The sequence below is a fragment of the Hemiscyllium ocellatum genome, chromosome 24 (assembly GCF_020745735.1).
Source record: "Hemiscyllium ocellatum isolate sHemOce1 chromosome 24, sHemOce1.pat.X.cur, whole genome shotgun sequence".
In the NCBI taxonomy this organism is placed as follows: domain Eukaryota; kingdom Metazoa; phylum Chordata; class Chondrichthyes; order Orectolobiformes; family Hemiscylliidae; genus Hemiscyllium; species Hemiscyllium ocellatum.
This window is the reverse complement of record NC_083424.1, coordinates 24,738,531-24,759,183: the sequence shown is the minus strand read 5'-3', so window position 1 is coordinate 24,759,183 and position 20,653 is coordinate 24,738,531. Positions and strand designations below refer to the sequence as shown.

General features: G+C 37.8%; 1 protein-coding gene across 4 annotated transcripts in view; it reads left to right on the top strand.

Moving 5' to 3' along the window:
• emid1 (EMI domain containing 1) overlaps window positions 1–20,653 on the top strand; it is a 350,684-nt gene that overhangs the window by 9,956 nt on the left and 320,075 nt on the right. For 3 of the 4 annotated variants that reach the window (XM_060843590.1, XM_060843594.1, XM_060843591.1), the window contains exons 2-3: window positions 31–147; window positions 1,561–1,664. In XM_060843590.1, coding sequence (XP_060699573.1) covers window positions 31–147; window positions 1,561–1,664 — 221 coding nt within the window. The remainder of the gene's footprint in view (window positions 1–30; window positions 148–1,560; window positions 1,665–20,653) is intronic. The other variant, XM_060843592.1, reaches the window with a different exon arrangement.

The window sequence follows — 20,653 nt, the reverse complement described above, 5'->3', positions numbered from 1 at the left end:
TAAATCAACTTATTCATTCTTTTGTTTAAGGAATTGGTGTCCGTACACTGTCACAAAAACAGTGTCCTGCCAAGTACAGAATGGAACATATGTGCAAAGGGTTTATCAGAGCTGCAGATGGCCAATGGGCTGTCCTGGTGGTATCAGGTGAGAATGCACTACTTGTTCGACACATCAATCTGATCACTTTACTGTTTTCAATCGAATTGTGCAATCCAGCTGACCATGATCACTGTTATAAACATTGTATCAGTTGTAAAGTTATCCTCACTCTCAGACTAACTGGCATGGTGGCTCAGTGGTTAGCACTGCTGCCTCACAGCACTAGGATCCCAGGTTTTATTCCAGCCTTGGATTGTCTTTGTGGAGTTTGCACATTCTCCCCGCGTCTGCATCGATTTCCTCCGGGTGCTCCGGTTTCCTCCCACAGTCCAAAGATGTGTGCAGGTCGGGTGAATTGGCCATACTAAATTGCCCATAGTGTTCGGTGCATTCATCAGAGGGAAATGGGTCGGTGTGGACTTGTTGGGCTGAAGGGCCTATTTCCACACTGTAGGGAATCTAAACTGAGAACTACCTGAGGCATGAACTTATAAGGTTTATAAAATTATGAGGAACATGTACAGGGTGAATATCCAAGTTCTTTTTTCCCAAGGTAGCAGAGTCCAAAACTGGAGGGCACATGTTTAAGGTGAGAGGTGAAAGATTTAAAATGGACCTGAGGGGCAATTCTTTTCATGCAGAGGGTGGTGCAAAGTGCCAGGAGATATGGTGAAGGCAGGTACAATTACAACTTTTAAAAGGCATCTGGAAGGGTATATGAAGAGGAAAGGTTGAGAGGGATATGGGCCAAGTGCTGGCAAATGGGCTTATAGTGGTTTAGGATATCTGGTCAGCATGGACACATTGGACAAAGCGTCTGTTTCTGTGCTGTGTAGCTCTATGACTCTATAACTGCCATAATTTACAATGGTACACTCCTGACTTGTGCTGTATTGGTGGCTAAGAGGCTTTTGGGGTTTCAGGAGATGAGCCACTCTCTATAGAATATCCAGCCTGATTTAGGTGCTGTGGCATTTATGTGGCTGGTCATTTTGAGTTTTGGATCAATGTCAATCTCCAGGATATCGATGCTGGAAGAGTCAGAGATAGTAAGGCTGATTAAAATTATGATGAGACTGATTGATTGTAAACCAACAAACATATTAAGGTGAAAGGAGAACAAGCTTAAATTGATCTAGCTGTTCATTTAATCTCAGACCTCTAAAATTCCCTCTCTAAACCTTTTTGCCTTGCTACTTCTAAGTAGTTTAGCAAAAGACACTCTCTGACCAAACATGTGGCTTAGTGTCAAATATTATCTGACTATGTCCTCAAAGGGTCAGGGACATCGATTGAACTTAATTTGGCATTTTAGAATCTCATGCTCATGTACCATAGTCTGGTTGTATGGGCAGGGCTGTGGGATGGTGAGGGTGTGACCCACTTCCCCAGTGCCAGTTCTGTGCTCCAGAGCAGCTTCTCATTTCTTACTTCACAGATCGGTTTTGTACTTTTCAGTTACAGGGCGATGATCCGACCAACTTACAGACTGACTTACAAAACAGTGACAGCAATAGAATGGAAATGTTGTGTCGGGTTCAGAGGGAGCAGTTGTGAAGAAGGTGAGACTCTTGCCACAAACTGTTAACCATGTTACAGAATGACATTTGCCTTTGTGCATTACTTGCCAATGAGTAAGTGAAACAATGCATAGTAATACCTCTTTGCTAAAGTGACATTTTAATAGCGTATCAAATTGTCAAAAAAACAAATGCTGCTTAAACAAAGCAATAAAAATGTGTGCAAATTCAGCTAATTTTGAATGAAACTAAGTTTTTAAAAGTTGTCACCCTATTCGAGTGAGGTTTTGGGTGCTGCCTCATTTTTGGTGGGAAACATACCAGACCTGTTGTATACAGATGCAAACAAGTTTCTGGTTTCAGGAAAATTTATACCTTTTATAGGCAGTAGCTTCATTTTTTTATAATCCATTATACAAGATAAGCAGAATTTGCAAAATGTTTTGAAAATGTAAAGAAATACTTTTGTTGTCTTGAATTCCTCTTTTAATTTGGTTTGGAACATTTGTTCTAACCATTCATCCTTGTTTTGAAACAATACTGTACTGCCAGAGTTATGGTTATTTGCTGTGAAGTGATCTAATTAGAATGGATCAGAGTGATTTTGATTCTGCAGATTTTACTCCTTTAAACTAACATTAATTTGAGGAGTCTTTATGCCTAGGCAAAGGGAAATCCAGAATTTGCTGTCAATGGCTCTACCTTTCTCCAGTGGGTGAACTATTGGAGACCTGTAATACTGTAAACACTTAGAAATCACCGGGCTGACAAAAACTTCCAATCATATTCTCTTAATCTGACATCGCAAAAAAACGGTGGCATTTTTTTGAATGAGAGGCAATTTAGCACGGTTCATAATTACTAGTGAACAATATCACTACTGCTGAAAAAATAATTTTCTATGTTGGATGACAAATTTCTGTTTTATGATAAATTTGACAATTATAAAATAATGCTTTTAATTAAAAAAAACAATTTCCTACCTTAGTCTGATGCAATTGTCAAAATCATTTATTTTACTAGCTATTAAAGTTTTAAAAATTATAAGTGGAGGGTTTCAATGGTTTTTTACTTCTGAATTTACTGTCTGAGAGAATACTCCATTGTGACTGGATAATTAGTCTAATGAATGACATTTCTGTTGCTGTATACATGGATATCCCCTTGACTTGATGTTAGATTTACCCTGTCATTGGGAAAGGGGAAATGCATATTCTTGCAATCCCTGTATCTTTGCAAGTTGCTTTTTTCAAGGTGATGAATATCGTTGTTTGTCACTAAACCCAAAATCCACCCAATTTACTTGAAAAATATTTATTTTGTGAAAGCAAATGCATAGATACATATATGTATATATGTTAACATATGGATGTGCTGACTATAGCTTTAATTGTGTGTGATTAATATACATGTGAATTAACATATACACATACTGACTATACCTTTAATTCCATAAATGCAATGTTTGTCTAAATATATTGTAATGCACTGTTGTTTCTTCAAGGCATTCCACCTATAATCAATCTCAATTATATTTGTCACTGAAATTTGTGTGATAAACGTATGGTTTACACGTTTATTCATTTAGTCGTAATTAAATGCCAACTTCATTTCATTCACTGGACCCATTTGGGCCATCAATAATTTTTTTTTCAAATTGGTTAAAATTGATCTCTTACTATAGTCTGCAAGATGTATTGATTATAATGCTTTGAATTCATTCTTGCTTGATATTAAGAATACATCTAGTACGTTGCTTCACTGCACAGAGAACTACTGTTGAATTGCCTAATTATAATTGTATAATGATAAACATTGGGCTTTCATTGCTTCAGTTTGCAGTAATGGTTTTTCACTTACTATCAGAATATTAAACAACAAATTTTCTTGATTTCAATTTTTGGCCACTCATTTTAAATACATACACAAAATCAGATGTGCTTTCACAAGATGAGTCAATCTGTTCAAACATGAACCTTAAATCTGGGTCAGAAATAAAGGCATCTATATAGATTCATGTTCACTTGAAACTTTTTGAAATTTATTTGATAAAAATCTGTTTTCTTAAGTAACGATTTGTGTAGCAGATCTATCTATAGAGATCTGTGTGTTTTTATAGCCATTATTTTCCCTTTATCTGCACAGTTTGCTTTATTAACTAGAGTTCAGAAAGCTATCAAAATAAACAGCAAAGTTTGCAAAGCAGATGCACTGCCTGAAGTCTGTGCATTTCTGGAATTGGGAGAAGCTCTAAGACTAGGTCATGTACTCAAATATTGAAGTTTCCTGATCGTTAATCTTATATAAACTACATTCCAATGAACTTGACCAAGCGAGTAGTGACTGGATATGTTTTGGTTTGTTTGTTTGACTCAGTTTCAGGATTTAAAATACGTACAGAAAATTAAAAGTGTTCCCTTTGATTCTCACGTACTCACTGACTTAATTGTTGAGTCGTACCAGTTAGCAACATTTTCTCCCCACTGTGGATGAGACCATTAGGCTGTGACAATAATGCTATGAATTGCGAGGTTACGGTCAGGTGACACATTAATGGTCACTATGCAGTGCTACTGATTGATGTTGGGGGATTGGATTGATACTTGGTTTATCTACAATTCCAGGTAATACATGCACAATGACTATTGTGGTACCAAAGGTTACACTGAACTGAACCCCAGCAAGAGGTCAAAGCTTTCACTTGGGAGATTCAAACTGAAGTAAAAACAGTGAAAAGGACTACATTGTAGAAAATGCAAAGCAGATATTTAACTTCAAATTCTGCACTTATTGTTAAAATGCAATTAAAACTGTAGTGCACTTATTAACAGATAATTTGATTCTTAACAAAATGATTATATTTCCTTATTTAACTTTTCATATTGCACTTATGTTCTGATATGTTGATTTATTCATGTTGTCTGAAGAGTCTAGTGTGAAGGCTAGTTTTTTTTTGGGAGACTACTGACTTGTACATTGCTTCTTTTTTACTATAATTGATGAGAAGCTGTCAAACTTTAGAATATTCAGTCAGTAATATTGTACATTTAGTTAGCTGTCTGGAAGTAAAATTTAAAACCCAGAATTAAATTTCTGGACAGAAGCCCATTTCAAATCTGAAAAGATATTTAGCTACTTGTCAATTTGCATGCAAGTTGTAACTTGAACATTTTGAGCGCTGAAGTTCATTCTCTCCCACTGCACTGTTTTTTTTAATTTCCGACACCAATCATTCTTTTCACCCCACTGACTGCGAATTCCAACAGGGTTGAATTGTGAGCAGTTTTGTGGTTTTGGCCCCATTACCATGACCCCTACGATAATTGCTGCACACTCGTAATTGAGTTGGCAATGTTGCAACTCTCAACACAGAACTCTACAAGTCAGCAGAGAGTGATTGTCAAATGACTAGTCTGGGCTGGATTCAAGCACAAACTCTATTAAGAGAGCAATATTTATTTGGTCACCCAATACACCACCTACAGCTGTTCAATTTGAGGCATGAAAGCACAGTTTCCATATGGCTCAGCTTGGTTTCAGTTCTGCTCTATTGTTGTGGACAAAACGGTGGTCCATTTTATATCATGCCCCAAACCAGAAATTGGATGTTCATCTGGATGAGGAATGTTTGAATTACTACTAAAGGGATGTTGCAAGTGTAGGTCTTGCAATAGATTGTTCCCCAAATATTTATATCAAAATACTCCCCTCAGATTTTAACTTCAAACAGTTTTTAAATATTAAAATCATGATGGTAATCACCAATAGATCAAACTACTACTGTGAATGGGAAACATTATACTGGATCAGTGCACTTGTTGCTTCTGCGCAATGTGGTACCCATAGGTAATGCCACCTATTGGCAGACATTGATTTCTTGTCCTTACTCCTTTAATATACTTGAATTTAATATGTCAGCTGTGTTATTATAAGGTAGTACTTAGTACAGGGAGCATTGAAAGGATCATTGTCACTGAAATGCACATATACATCTCCAAGAAAATAGCTCTCAAAGTGTCAATAGGTAACCAGACCTTCTGTTCAGTAAATTGGGAAAAACATTGGGATGAAGGTGGGAGAAGGAAAAATAAATTCTATGTTAGCCAAATAAAGTTTCTATGATTTATGATGCTCAAATGGACAAAAGGTGGATTGCTGTACATTCATACCAAATATTGCAGAATTTGGAATGGGTACTCAGTGCCAGTGATCAGAAGCAATCAGTGAAATTTAATTTTGGGTTAGTTTTAGTTCAAAAGAAACTCAAAGGATGTGTTTTTGTTTCTATTCCTACATAAAGTTGTTGGGATTGTTTCATAGAATCATCAGACTTCTCATATTTTACACTCTGAATCATAATCTGAATAAATTAAAGACTAAAATATTGCTTTTGTTAAACTTGTAATATACTGGCAGCTTAGTAAAAGACAGTTATTGTGTTTTTGTTTTTGTTTTAGGAATATGCTTAGTATATTTGGCATTTTATGGATCTCCACAAGGATCATGACAATACTAAAAATGCTTAGTGACAAAATATTTACAAATACACTTACTTAGCAATAATGCTTCCAGAACATAGACATACATTTAGGATTCTCAGATTTTGAACCTAATTATATAAAATTCCCAAATGCAAACTAACAATGTTTGCTCAATTTACTTTGAAATCAAAACATTAAAACTCATAGAAACACAAGAACAAGCAGCTCTAACAGATTCTTTCATTAAATACACTGCAATGATTTAGTCACACCTGAACCCTGCCTCATGCAGTATTAGCAAATGGCCCATGGACAAGAAGAATTAAGCAACAATTGCTTCAATTGCAGAGGATGATCAGCTCACGATACTATGAGCTGCTGCTCAAGATGACGGTTGGAGCCATCATTCTCTTCAATTTTAGGTAACTACAGGGTCTAGTGTGGGAGAGGGAAACCACTTCCTGGTCTAACTAGAAGAGTCAAGTGAAAAATGAGGTCTGCAGATGCTGGAGATCACAGCTGCAAATGTGTTGCTGGTCAAAGCACAGCAGGCCAGGCAGCATCTCAGGAATAGAGAATTCGACGTTTCGAGCATAAGCCATTCATTCCTGATGAAGGGCTTATGCTCGAAACGTCGAATTCTCTATTCCTGAGATGCTGCCTGGCCTGCTGTGCTTTGACCAGCAACACATTTGTAACTAGAAGAGTCAGTTGTGATTAACAAGATATAGTTTACTGAATGTTAGCGGATATCTACAGGTTACATTGGTATGGTAAGCATGGATCTCGAGACTTTGAGGGCTGTTATGACGTAGTGGTGGAGTCCTTACCTCTGAATCATGAGACCTGGGTTCAATTCCCACCTGCTCCATTGGTGTGGTATAACATCTGTCAACAAGTTTAAAAGGAATCTAGAGACTTTGTGCTACAGGGCTCGTGTGGTGCAATGGTAATGACCCTACCTCTGAGCTAGGAGGCAAAGGTTCAAATCTCATCTGCTGCACAGTATGCAGTAGCATCTCTGAACAGGTTGAGTAGGGAACTACCAGATGTTAGGTCTCATCCCTTTGAGATTAAAGCTATCTGTCCATAAGTCCACAAAACATCATTATACTGAGTGAAGTTTGTGGTACTTCTGACTCCTAACCCCCTCAGGCCTTTACAGACATATATATGATTGCTTCCATTTACTAATAACAAAGATAAATATATGTACTCTGGAATTTGGCTTTTTAAAACATGATTTTAGCACAATGTTTAGGATTTCTCAGTTAAAATAGGGAAAGCAATTTATTAATCATAGAATCATAGGGCCCCTACAGTGTGGAAGCAGGCCATTCAGCCCATTGAGACTATACTGACCCTCCGAAGCGCATCCCACTCAGACCCAGCCCCTACTCTGTCATATTTACTTTTGCCAACCCACCTAACCTACACATATCTGGTCCCATCTAATCCAAATAGTCATCCAATGAATGGGTAAAACCTAGAAAAAAAAACATGAATGAATGTTGAGGTCCACTGAAAATTTAAATGCTTAAAACTGTTCTTTAAACTTGGTAAAATGTAATACCTGCAAATTTATTAATTAGACATTAATACACAGCTTAAATATTTCTGAAAAATGATGTGTTTTCTCAAAGCATTTTGTCTTGCCCTCATCAGGATAATTCACAAAAATGCCAATTCGATGAGGAAAACCCACATTTGCACTGCAAGAGATGGCCCTGAAATTCATACAGCACATTACCCACCTGTGTAATAAGCTGAACATCCTTTTACATTGACTGTAGCATCTTGGCTAATGATAAATGCCACTTATGTAGCCACTACATAGTAACAGCATGAAACAGCCAACTTAACCTGAGACACCTAACCCTTCCAGGGTACTCTTGAGATATTTTAATTCTTTGTGATGGTTACATCGTGTCTCCAGACATAATTATGGGCAGACTCTTTGGAGTTTTTTTTAATGGGGAGAAATAATGGGCACTGCGCCCTCTCAGAATGATTGTTGGAAAGTCAACTGAGTTTGTGGTTTCTGAACTGAGAGAATGAGTGTGCTTTTCCCTACGCAATGGTGGCAACAAAGGTGGCAGGAAGGAGCAGATAATTGGGTGGATTGTTCTTGGAAAGACACTCAGAATCTTGCTCCGTCTTTCTGTCCCCTCAGCAATTAAGTTCTGGGTAAGAAGGTCTGTGTATGATGTCACCAATTAAGGTCCTTTAATTGGTCATTTAAGAGCCACCTTAGGGCCTCATGCCAACCCTGAGAAAAATGGTGTTTTTCCCAACTGGGAAACTAGGGTTATGTGCTGGTCTGCTTCAGGTGGGAGGAGAGCCTTCTCAGTGACAAAGCTCCTGATTGTGTGAAAAACATGAAAATACTTAATTGTTACTTGGTCTGGTGAGATTTATCGCTGGTGAGATTCATCACTCCTGAAGTTGCCTGCCCTAATCCAATGTGCACAGTGCACTCACTCCCAGCCAATCTGTCTGGGAGGTTGCTTAAGAATGCAAATGGCTTTTCCAGGTGCATACTGACCATCCATCTCCATGAAATGAAAGAGATTTAACAAATATGGCTTCCAGATCTGTCTGGGCCATGAAGATGGAATATCGAATGAACTGTTCCAGGGATATATTGGCATGTTGCTGGATCATCAATCACACCCCCTCCACCACTGAATCATGCACCCCACCATTAGTTATTAATCACCCAGCTCCAAGCTCTTATGCGAGCAATGGGAGACATTGAAAACTGTCATCACTTGATTTAAACTAGCTGGTGGGGAGAGCTGAGACCTTAAGGCCATAAAAGAGCATATCTAATCAGTCTGAAGGCACAGGACAAGAGGGGTGAGTCCTCCAGAAAAATTGATTATACAATGCCTGAACAACCAGTCAATTCTGGCAGTGAGAGAGAGAGACTGACTTACTTTCACCTGCAAAGATTGGTCTCTACAGAAACTTAACCGTGATCTGTACTGAAAACCTGGAGGCTTCGATCTTCCATTCATCTGAAGAATCATAAGAGAAAACCCATACAGACCAGCAAAGTGTGGCAATTTGGAAATTTGATCACATGGTTTACTACTTCCTGCTAATAGCTTTGTTTGCAGAATTCATCTTTATTTGTATTTGTCCTTGAGTCTGAGGGGTACTGTGTAAATAAACATTTTTCTTCTGATTTAATCTTACTCTATGGCCTGCTTCATATTAATTACTGAGCATCACACTATTCAAGGCATTCAAAACACTGTCTGAGACATACTTTGTTCCAGACAACTGAGAGTTCAGGAGAAAGGAGTTATTCCCCAGTTGTAACAACTTATCAAATGATTCTGACTGTTGTTTTAAATCTATCAGGCAAAAGTGAGGACTGCAAATGCTGGAAATCAGAGTCCAGATTAGAGTGGTGCTGGAAAACCACAGCAGGTCAGGAAGCATCCAAGTAGCAGGAAAATTTGCCTGAAACGTCGATTTTCCTGCTTCTCAGATGCTGCCTGATCTGCTGTGCTTTTCCAACACCACTCTAATCTAGACTTTTAAATCTATCATCTAAGTGAAAAATGATTTTAATTTCTTAATAATTACGTGAAAATTAAACTTAGTACTCAGTATCAAACTACGTACAGGCTTGCTTTTAAGCTTAATGAAATTCTCTTAAAATTTACCGATTGACCCCATGAAATAAAAATTATCATAAATCGTGACCATTCCAATGCAGGAAAGTGGAACTTCCAACACAAAGACATACCATGGCAGTCCAGAATAGCTACAGACACAAAAGTACAATGGTAGTCTGGTTGTGGGGCAGTATGCTTTCAGGAAGTGCATGGAAATCAACTCCTACCAGGAATGCTTCATAGATAATGAATTCCTCTTCATATTCAGTTACTGTCATGTTGGAAGTTCAGGGAAGCAAATCATTTTTATAAGATTAGATTACTTACAGTGTGGAAACAGCCCTTCGGCCCAGCAAGTCCACACCGACCCGTAACCCACCCAGACCCATTCTCCTATATTTACCCCTTCACCTACACTACGGGCAATTTAGCATGGCCAATTCACCGAAACTGCACATTTTTGGATTGTGGGAGGAAACCGGAGCAAACCCACACAGACATGGGGAGAATGTGCAAACTCCACACAGAGAGTTGCCTGAGGCGGGAATTGAACCTGGGTCTCTGGCGCTGTGAGGCAGCAGTGCTAACCACTGTGCCGCCCACCAGGGCTTCATTGATACTCACTTCCTTCACTGCTGACATAGTGTGTACCCTGTACAAGATGCACAGCAGTAATTCACCAAAGCTTTTTCAGTAGCATCTCACAAACCTGCAACCTCTACCACCAAGAAGGAACACAGCAGCAGATGCATGGGAATGCCACCACTGACAATTTCTCCTCTAAACCACACACCACTCTGACTTGGAGCAATCTTGTCATTCCTCCAGCTTTGCTGGGTCCAAATCCAGGAACTCCCTTCCTGACAGCCATGAGGGGGTACCTATTCTAGCTAAGTACCACCTGCCCCAGGGCAGCTAGAGATGTGCAATAAATGCTGGCCTAGTCAGTGATGCTCATATCACCTGAGTGAATAAAGAAAAGTATTTCTGCCAACATAATACTGAATTAAATATTAACTTAAAAAAGTCATTTTTCTCATACAAAGGAACCCATGTAACCAGTCAGTTTGCATAAATGGGGTTCAGACCACCTTTGATGGTAACGGAAGAAAATATAAGTCTAGTTTCTCTGATATCATTCCTCCCTGCCTTAAGTTTTCCTATTGCAGTCCTTATTATGGTCTGCTAGTGATATACTTCAGAATGTTCTGTACTTAAATATGTGGTTGTAATTAACAAAAGTTGAATAGTCTAACAGCAAAACTTTACTCACTATGTTGTCATCTGGTGGACAGTCCTGCAGCCATTGTAGGAAATGGAAATCACTCTGGTAACCATAAATGTCACTCATGCAGTTTGAACTACACATGTTGTTAAAAGAAATGAAGGATGAAGAGTAAATAAAACAAGGAGGAAATAGATGAGACAGAAATTATTTTGACAAAGAACTAAATAAAGTAAAGCATGGCAGAGAAACAATTGATCTCGGCCAATAAATCACCTTTGTATAATTTAGCAAATGAAATAACTATACCAAGAAGAAATAGTGAAAGGAAGTTGGGAATGAAAAATACAGAAATAAGAAAAGAAATTGTGTATATAAATACATACACTTGGGAATGCAGAATTATTTTATTGCAAGAAATGAAAGCAAATTAAGTTAAGATCATGAAAATATTTTCGGGTGAAAGATAGACCCATTTACCATCTGGTAACTGCTATAAGCTGCTTCTGCTCTTCTCATCTGTCTGTGTGAATGATGTAAGCAATATTCTTGTTGACAAATGCTTCAAACCTTTCTTATTCCTTTCAGATACTACCAGTCCTCCACTGGTAACCATGTTTGTTGTCTTGTTTCAACTTCAGCCTATCACACCTATCCAATATCTTGATCAGCTTTACAAATACTCCCCGAACTTAATCATTGCATGTGATCACTCAACATCTATTATTAGAGCTCCAAACACAACTTTGTTGAAGAGACATAAACTGAGGTATTCTTATTGCTGTAGTTTTCATATGTTCCTTGTCACTTCAAAAAAGCTGAATCTCAGATGTTAATGCTTCCCTCTGTCCTGATGGCACTGATATTCACTCTCAGAGAAACCCCCTTTTCTTATCCAATTCTGACCTTGTTCCATAGCTCATTTCTGTGCACGGTTGTAATTCCCATCAAATGTAACTCTGGAGGACATGCCTGGTCTCGGATAAGACCTCTGCCTTTATTCAGTGCTTCTGTCTATTCTCCAAGTGTGTCCCTTCAAATTACCTCCTGTCTCATATCTTCTCTTGAATTGAAATCAGCATGTTTACAGTATTCCAGGAAAGTTGTCTTCTGATAGCTAGAGCTGTCATCTTTTTGATCTTCTCAAGTTTTGAAAACTTCTAGCAACTCTCATAATATATTAATGTTGAAAATTCTAACTTTAATAAACAGCCTCAAGAAATGCCCCAGTGGTAAGTCTGTTCCCTGTGTTAGAGAAGTTTTTGTGAATTCTATCTTTGATGAATCACCTGTCACTGCATTAGACATAACGAAAGGTTTGTCATTTTGCACTTTGAAACAAATTGCCATAGTCTGACCTCCCATTAAAGTTACACAGTTTCCTCTCAAATTGTAGTTATGCTGTCATTTATAATGTTTCATCTTCTTGACTCCTTCGGTCAATTGAGGGATTCCCCAGGACTTGGCCCTTGCTGCTGCTTTGTTTCGGTAATGATCGCCTTCACTCATTATCCAATTCGAGCCATTCTTTTGTTGGTAACTCCACACATTATTTTTCAATATCCTTCAGACTGTCGGGTCTCAAAACCACAAAACCTCCTGTTCTCTTTCAGAGAAATGATCTTGATATATGATATGTACCTTTAATATAAAATGCACCAAAGTTAAAATGACAGCAAACTCATAATTCGCAAAGTCGAGTGTGTTCCAAAGTTGAAAATTTTGTTGGCAAAGTCATAGAAGTAACTGGTGGTGAGCTTGACCTGAACATTATCATGCCTCAGGTGAGGGGAGAGATTGAGAGGGAGGGTCACTCATGGTAATCACAGCTAATACTGTTTGTGTCACTTTGAATCACAAACCTGCCATTCAGCTAACTGAGCTAGCTACCCTATCCAACTACAGGCTCACTGAATAGCTGAGCAGACTTGATGGGCTGAATGGCCTACCTCTACTTCTGCTATTAGCTCTTATGATCTCTCAAGTTGTATTGACTAATCCAATTTCAGTCCTTCATTAATCGAAGTATAATTTCAAATCCTGGCAAAACATCCTGGTGTAGTTGGTTAGTCAGTCTTCTGCACTAACCTTTTTCATAGTGAACAATTGAATATATCTTCTCAATTCACCTGTAAATTTAATAGCAGATAGTAAGTAAACCCAGCAGAATGTTATGCATAATAAGAGACCATCTTGCAAATATTTTCCTTGATTCTACTATACACAAAAACATCATAATAAAGCAAGGGCTTACTGTACATTTCACTATCAAACTGAGCTCAATTTACTGTCCTCATAAATTTTGAACAGCTGTGATATTCCACTGAAAATTTAATGGCAAAGACAACAATGTACTAGTGTGTGAATTTTGTCCTTCTTAAAAATTTGGAACACTGCTTTGTTGTCTTTTTCCAACAGACAGCCTCAGGCCATCTGTAGTGTCATACTGATGAGATCTGTGTCTGTTTCTGACTTAGATAATTACAGACACTGTCAAATTGACCATGTTATCTATCCACAGTCAAACTGGAAGCAGGATTGTCAAATCTGCTGCTCGGCATGTGTAAAATGCTTTTCAGTTTGATTGTTAGGATCACCAGCCTAACTTAATATAGTAATAGGATCAAGATAAATTGAAGATGTAGATAGAAATTTACTTAAGTTTAGTCATTTCTTTTCATTTGCAGTTTGAGAAGATTAAAAGTATTACCAGGCTTTCCTTTTCTTTCTGTTTTCAGACAGACTACTTAAAGGGCAATGATTTTCATTCAGTAGTGCAGTTACCTGGGATGTACTGATAGCTTTTAGTACTGTGGGAAAGGAGTTTTTGTATAGTTTGTTAAACTTGAAAGATAATTGTCAAAATATATCACTTCCAACAAAATTAGACAATTAAATGAAACTGAGGTGCAAGTTTCAATAAGATTTTGTCTTTCATTTTGTATTTAGAGGGTTTGAAATTCAAATATCAATCAAATGTTAACTTGCTGATAGTTCATATTTTTATATCTTATCTGACAGAGAAATTGGTCATTCACTGGCTGTGTCAATGTTTAAGAAGTAATTTCTCTGCTTGATCTAATTTTTATTGTTTATTTACATTGGTGCAGTTCAGCGTCTCAGTGGTTTTAGAAAGATTGTCATTGACTACAGTGTATAGGGGAGATTTTAACATCTCTCATGTGAAAGAAACAGAATCCGGTCTAACAATTATTTTAATTTGAAGTCTAGCCTGAGGCTGTTAGATGATGTTCACATGCAGCACAGTTGGGGACAGAAGAACAGGCTGAAATGAGCATGTTTTCAGTTATTCTTTTAATTTTCTTTATGAATCCTGGAGCACAGAAAGGTTTTAGGCACCTGTGCACCAAGCTCTTATTCTTCACCCTCTCTGTCTCCCAAACCTAACCTTCAAGCCCCAACTCTCCCTGCAATGTAAACGGGGTGTTCAAAACCATTCCTTTCCTTCCATCTGATCACCCCTTGCTGCTCACTATTGCCATTCCCAGCTGGCTTCATGGTGATCACTGACTGAAGATAGGGAGTTGAAACTTGGAAGATAAACATCCCCTGGATCTTGAGTTGCTGGTGAATTCAAAGGTTTGAAATTCAAACACTCTTCAAATATTAACTTGCTGATCATTCATATTTTTATATTTGTTGATTCTTTGTGCGCCAGTCCTGCTCCAAGTATGATTCATGAATCAACTTGTTAAAGGTCCTCATGTGTATCTGAATAGAACTCCTCCTACCAACTCAACAGAAAATGTTGTAGATGGTGTAATCAATTCATGTTGCATTTTTCTATAAAAAAAAGTCTATTCACTCATGGGATATGGATGATGCTGGCTGGCAGGCAGTTAATTGCCCAATCCTAGTTGCCCTTAAGAAGGTGGTGGTGAGCTACCTTCTTGAACCATTGAATTAATGTACTTGGTAACATATTAAATTGCATAACTTATGAACTCTTCAGCAGTTTTATTTGCACTAATAACCACGAAGTAACCGTAGTCCTCCATAGAGAGAGATGACAAGTGATGACCTGTGGGTCACCACTCCTGAAGCAAGGGGCTAGGTTGAAAAGGTGGTAACTATGTTAACAGGCAGTGCATAAAAACAGCGTTATTTCCTTTGGATGCTATCTACAAATACATTATTAGATAAATCAATGTGCAGAAAAGCTGCTTGAAACTGTGCAATATAGTGGTTTAACAAGAGTAGGAGTTCTTAATGCAAGGCAGATTGCCAGTATCCAGCTGCCAAATTTTTCAGTATCTGTGCTGATGAGATATAATCAAGGAGTGTCCTGTCAAGTAGTCTGGAGAGCGCTACTTGTTGGGAATGTGTTTCAAAGAGGAGCTGCAGACTCTGAATTTTACAGGTGGGGTAAGAGTTGCCAGAGTGAAAAAGTTGATGTCAATTGTTTCAGTATGTCCTATGACAGGCTACCAGCAACAGTGCGACAATATCAGTCAACACCCAATGAGTGAATTATGTTAGCCTAGTCCAGAGAATATTCTAGTGTTTTTCAGAAGTGGAGATTTACAAATGACAGTTAAAGCAATAATTAATCAAACATCTGTTCACTTTTCCTGTTTCTTTAATATTTAATTTTGATAGTACCTTACAGCAGCTCCAAAGCTGGGAAGTAGCCAGTGATATGTGGTTTAGTCTGCAACCAGGGAATTAGAAATTTGCAGGCGAGGACACCTGGGGCTATAAGGAACATTGGAGAACTTCCAAATATTGCTTTTGGATGGCTGCCAATCTTGACATGTTTAATTTTATTTCATTACTGTTCACATTTTTACTTTATTTCCTCAAGATGCAAAAACATCAATTATGTACAGAATACTTTAATTGTTGTTATATATTGGTACTTTTAATTCCAGAAGAATGCTGTTTGAAGGTGCTCAGTTCTGGACTTTTTCATTGTAGTGCACTTAATTTAGAGTGTGAAGTTATTATGACAGACATTTCCTTATGGAAAATTAATTTAATTGTAAACCATAAGCGTTCTCCAGAGGTTTACTGAATTATAATGTCTTGGTAGAGATGTGTGGGACATGTTTTGATGAGGGATGAAGTAGAGAAAATCATGTCAAATTGCAGTGCACTCTAAAGTAAAACTAAAATGTAAACTGGCTGAACTTGCTCATTGCCTGCCACTACATGAAAACCACTTGCTGTTTTTTGAGTCACTTAAGTGATTGTTTTAATATAGAGGCAGCAATATTGCATCAAGTTTTACTACAAACTTCACATCCTTTATGGATAAATAAGTCTCAGTGATACAATAGAAAAAATTCCAGACTGATATTGGTAACTTCTTATTTGTTTGAAGATCGTCACCTTATTATATATTCAAGATTTCAATTCTTTTTTTCAAGTTAAATTTAATTTTATATTCTACCCTCCTTGTGGGGAAAAAAGACTTCTGAAAAGTGAAGTGATGGCTTGGTTCATTTTTACCTTGCTAAATGTCAAGGTGATGTTCTTTTTAACAATGAAAAATGTTTGACATAGTGGTTTCATTTACAAGGTGCTGGTGTTGGGCACAGTTCATAGAATCCTGACAGTACGGAATGAGGCCATTTGGTCCACTGAGTCTAAAATCGACTCTCCAAAGAGCATCCCACCTGAACCCAAGCCTGTACCATGTCCTATAAACCCATATTTACCATGACTAATCCACCTAGCCTATACACCTCTGGACACTGTGGGAAATTTAGCATCGCCAGTGCACCTAACCTGCACATCTTTGGGCTGTGGGAGGAAACTGGAGCACCCAGAGGAAACCCATGCAGGCAGGGAGAGAATGTGCAAGCTGCACACAGACAGTTGCCTGAGGCTGGAATTGAACTAGGTCCTTCGTGCTGTGAAGCAGCATTGCTAATCACTGAGCCACCATGCTGGTGGTTCTCTTGATTTGAATAATGGTTCCAAACTATGAGAAAACAATTGGGAATTTAAAAAGTTACTTATTGTCCTTCCTGCAAGCCTGTCTTAATTAAATATCTTGTCTGACGTGGGGTTTGCATTTCAATTGTCAAAGTTAACTTCTTCATCTCTAAGTTCGGAATCATAGAAAGCGGCCACTGGGTTGATTGACTGCACAAGCCAAGAACTAAGTCATTCGGCATCAACTGACTCTCTATCATTTGGTCTATAGCCCTGTAGATTATTGACACTTGAGGTGCCTATCCAGTCACCTTTTAAAAGAGTTGAGGGTTTCTGCCCCTGCTATCCTTTCAGTCAAGGAGTTCCAAATCCCCCTAAGTCTCTAGATGAAAAAAAGTTTCTGTTTCTCCCCTCTTACCTTTCTATTCATCACTTTAAAGCTATGGCCTCTCGTCACTGCCCTCTCTGTGGGGGTAAAATGGCCTTTCCACTCCACTCTATCCATGCCCCTCCAGTTCTGGACATCTCAATCAAATCTGATTTCAGCTTCCACTGTTCCAAGGAGAACAACTTCAGCCTGTACAATCTTTCCTCATAGCTGTTCTTTGGTAATGTCCTCATGAATTACGTCTTTACCTTTTTTTAATGCATTTGCATACTTTGAGTAACGAGGTGATCAAAACTGCACACAGTATTCAGATTGTAGCCGAACTAAAGAATATGTACAGTTTTAGCATAATCTTCCTGTTCTTATATTCTGTACTTTGCCTGATATCTTATGCCATTTTAACTACCTTCTTGATACAATAAACTCTGAACGTTCACTCCAAATCCTTCATTTTGTGTATACCCTCCATTCCCTCACTTTCTTTATACTTCTCAGTATTCTGCTATTAACTTTGCATCCCAGTGCCTTATTTGACCTTACATGTCTCTGCGTCAAATTCTATTTGCCACTTTTCTGTCCAGCTTGTCAGTCCATTGATATATCTTGCAATTTACAACTATCACCATCATTATCAACCATGCAGCTAAGTTTTGTGTCATCTGCAAAGTTGACCATGTGCCCGACATTTACATCTACATCATTAACATATTTCCCCCTAAAAAGCAGGGGACTTAATATTGCGCTCTGAGGAACTCACTGGTAACAACTATTCATTTGCTAAAACGTCCATCAACAATTACCCTTTGTTTCCTGCCACTGAGCACATTTTGTATCCAGCTTGCAACACTCCCTTGGATCCCAAGAGCTTTTACTTCATTCAAGCAGTCTGTCACATGAGACCTTGTCAAAAGCCCGTTTAAAACCAGGCTTGCTTTCTGTTTGAAGTGTGAAAGCAAATCAGTAAGGCACATTTTGATTTCATAAAACAACCTGGGCATCTGTGACAACCATGTATCACAGAAGATGATAAGCTTGTTTCAGGAATGTTGTATAATTTCTTCACAAACCAAATAATTTCCACTGCTTCCGAGTTAATCTGGCTGTAGCACCACTCTGTGAAGTTAACTGATCAATTAGCATAGAAGATGGTTGTGATTGAGCCATAAAAATAGGTCTTCTAACTAGCACAAATGTCTATTTCCATCGGTTTATTAACATCTAAACCATACTACAACATTGCTTGCACAAGTAAAGTATAGTTGCAGAAAATCTAAGATAAGTATTCTTCTATAATCTGTGCACTTGTCTTCCCAACTGGTATGAGAAAAGTAATGTATATATGCACAAAGCCTTGATCGGTACATTCCGAGTAATCCACAGAGACATAACTGATTTCTTTGATGTTTTGCATGAACAACGTCCTCAGCCTGATTTAGCCTCTATCATTTGCAATACCATTTGCTACTTCTCTCATCATCTTTTGAGAGAAAGAATGTTTATTAATGTAATGTGGAAAGAAATGAATTTTAATTTACCCTTGTACTGCTCTCTTATGCTAGAATGTTAAAGGAAATCCTTATTATTACATATTACATATTTCAAATGAGTACAATGCAAATTCTTCAACTGCTTCTCGCAAGTAATTAAAAGGACAACCATAAAAATTCTTGTAAGTTTGTCCTGTCTAATGACGACAGTGGTATTAATGCTTTGAAAGCAAAATTGTTTTCTTCTGTTGCCTTTTTTACAGAATAAACTTCAAGTTACTTAACTTTTTTCTCTTAATGCAGTTGTGGATGCACTTTGATTTGAGTTCACACAAAATTACCATCATCCTGTTGCGTTGTTCACTTTAGGTTTACGATCCAATTTCTAAAAGCCCATGGGCGTGAATTCCATACACTTGCATGCTTTTGCAAAACTTGCAGTCTGGAGCATTGGTTTGCTTAGAATTTTTAAAACGCGAACAGTGCTACTTTTGTTTGAGTGTTCACAAAAAATGTTCACATTCTCCATTTGTTATTCTTCACTACAATGAATAAATCAGGAAATCACTTGTCTGTTTAAGAGATTTCTTTCCATACTAAATGTGCTTCATTCTACTATCCAAAAATATGTTGCTCCCACATGATGTTTCATTCATTGCTTTTCCCCTGGCTGTCATCGGTTGTATTAGCATTTCTCGCTTACGTTCAGTAAAAATCTTTTGGATAGAGATACCATCTGGTTTGTTACTAACCCAGAAACCTAGATGGTCTAATGTTTAATGTCTGTTGTTCACTGGGTTACTCGATCTCCAGATTCAATCTGATCTAGCTAGGTTGGGAAATGAATTGGTCACATTTCCAGTCCTTTGGAGCATTGGTTTTGTGTGACCTGGACAGTGGCTATCAAACACCTCAGCAATTTTAGAAGACATTTTTCTGAAAAAGAGGAGATTGTGTTCAGTAAAGCATCAGGGCGAACACCAGATCTTTTTGCATACGTACCCTTGTTGAATATTAACAAGAGCATTCAGCTCAGGACAGCATTAAATAAATGAAGTAAGATTTATTTTACCACAGGAAAGCCTGTCTAAAAATCCACAAATGACTATTCTTAAATCAGCTTTAACTTTGTACAACATTCTTCTGTTTCCTTTTGTGGCTTAAGCATGGATTTAATCCATAACAGAAGTTAGATGACCTTAGGCAGCCTTTCTTTCCAACTATTTTTGTCCAGTTTTTAAAATATAATATTTATTTAAAGTTCAAAATACAACCTGCTAGTACTGGACAGGTCACCACTCTCAATGGTGAAGAATGGTGCTAATTCACTCTCGAGATAAGAGAGTTCTGAGTCCAGAGACAAATGCTAGTATTTAAGCCATTAGCACATTATCTAGAGTTTTAAGTGCTTGTGATCTTTTGGAGTCTTGGCTGGTTTACTTACCTACAAACTGGTTTATTTAAGGATGCAAGCACAGTAACTCAATTTAACTTGTTGGGACTGAAGCCAACTTTCAATTGATAATGTTCTCCTTCCTGAGTTTCAAGTTTTATTTTCTATCCATGCTGATTTTGTTAAATGCTGTGTTTACATTTCTCACAGAAAAAAATATTTTAAGCATTGTGGCATTTTACTTCCAGAATTGTTAGGGTTCCAGTCTAAATGAAAGCAAATCAGTATTGAAAGGCAGAACATGATATGGCTAAGTACTGTACTGCATGGTATTTAAATATGTATTGGCAGTAGTCACTTTGACGTCTGTAAAATTGTACATCTGAGTATAATACTTGGGTACATCTGTTTTAATGGAAGAGTCCTTTCTGTTTTTCCAAATTGTTATTTGTGTCAAAATATGTTACACTAAGCATCCTTCTCCCATGAAAATTAGCTTCAGGAAGATTTAGCCTAATTGTCAGTGG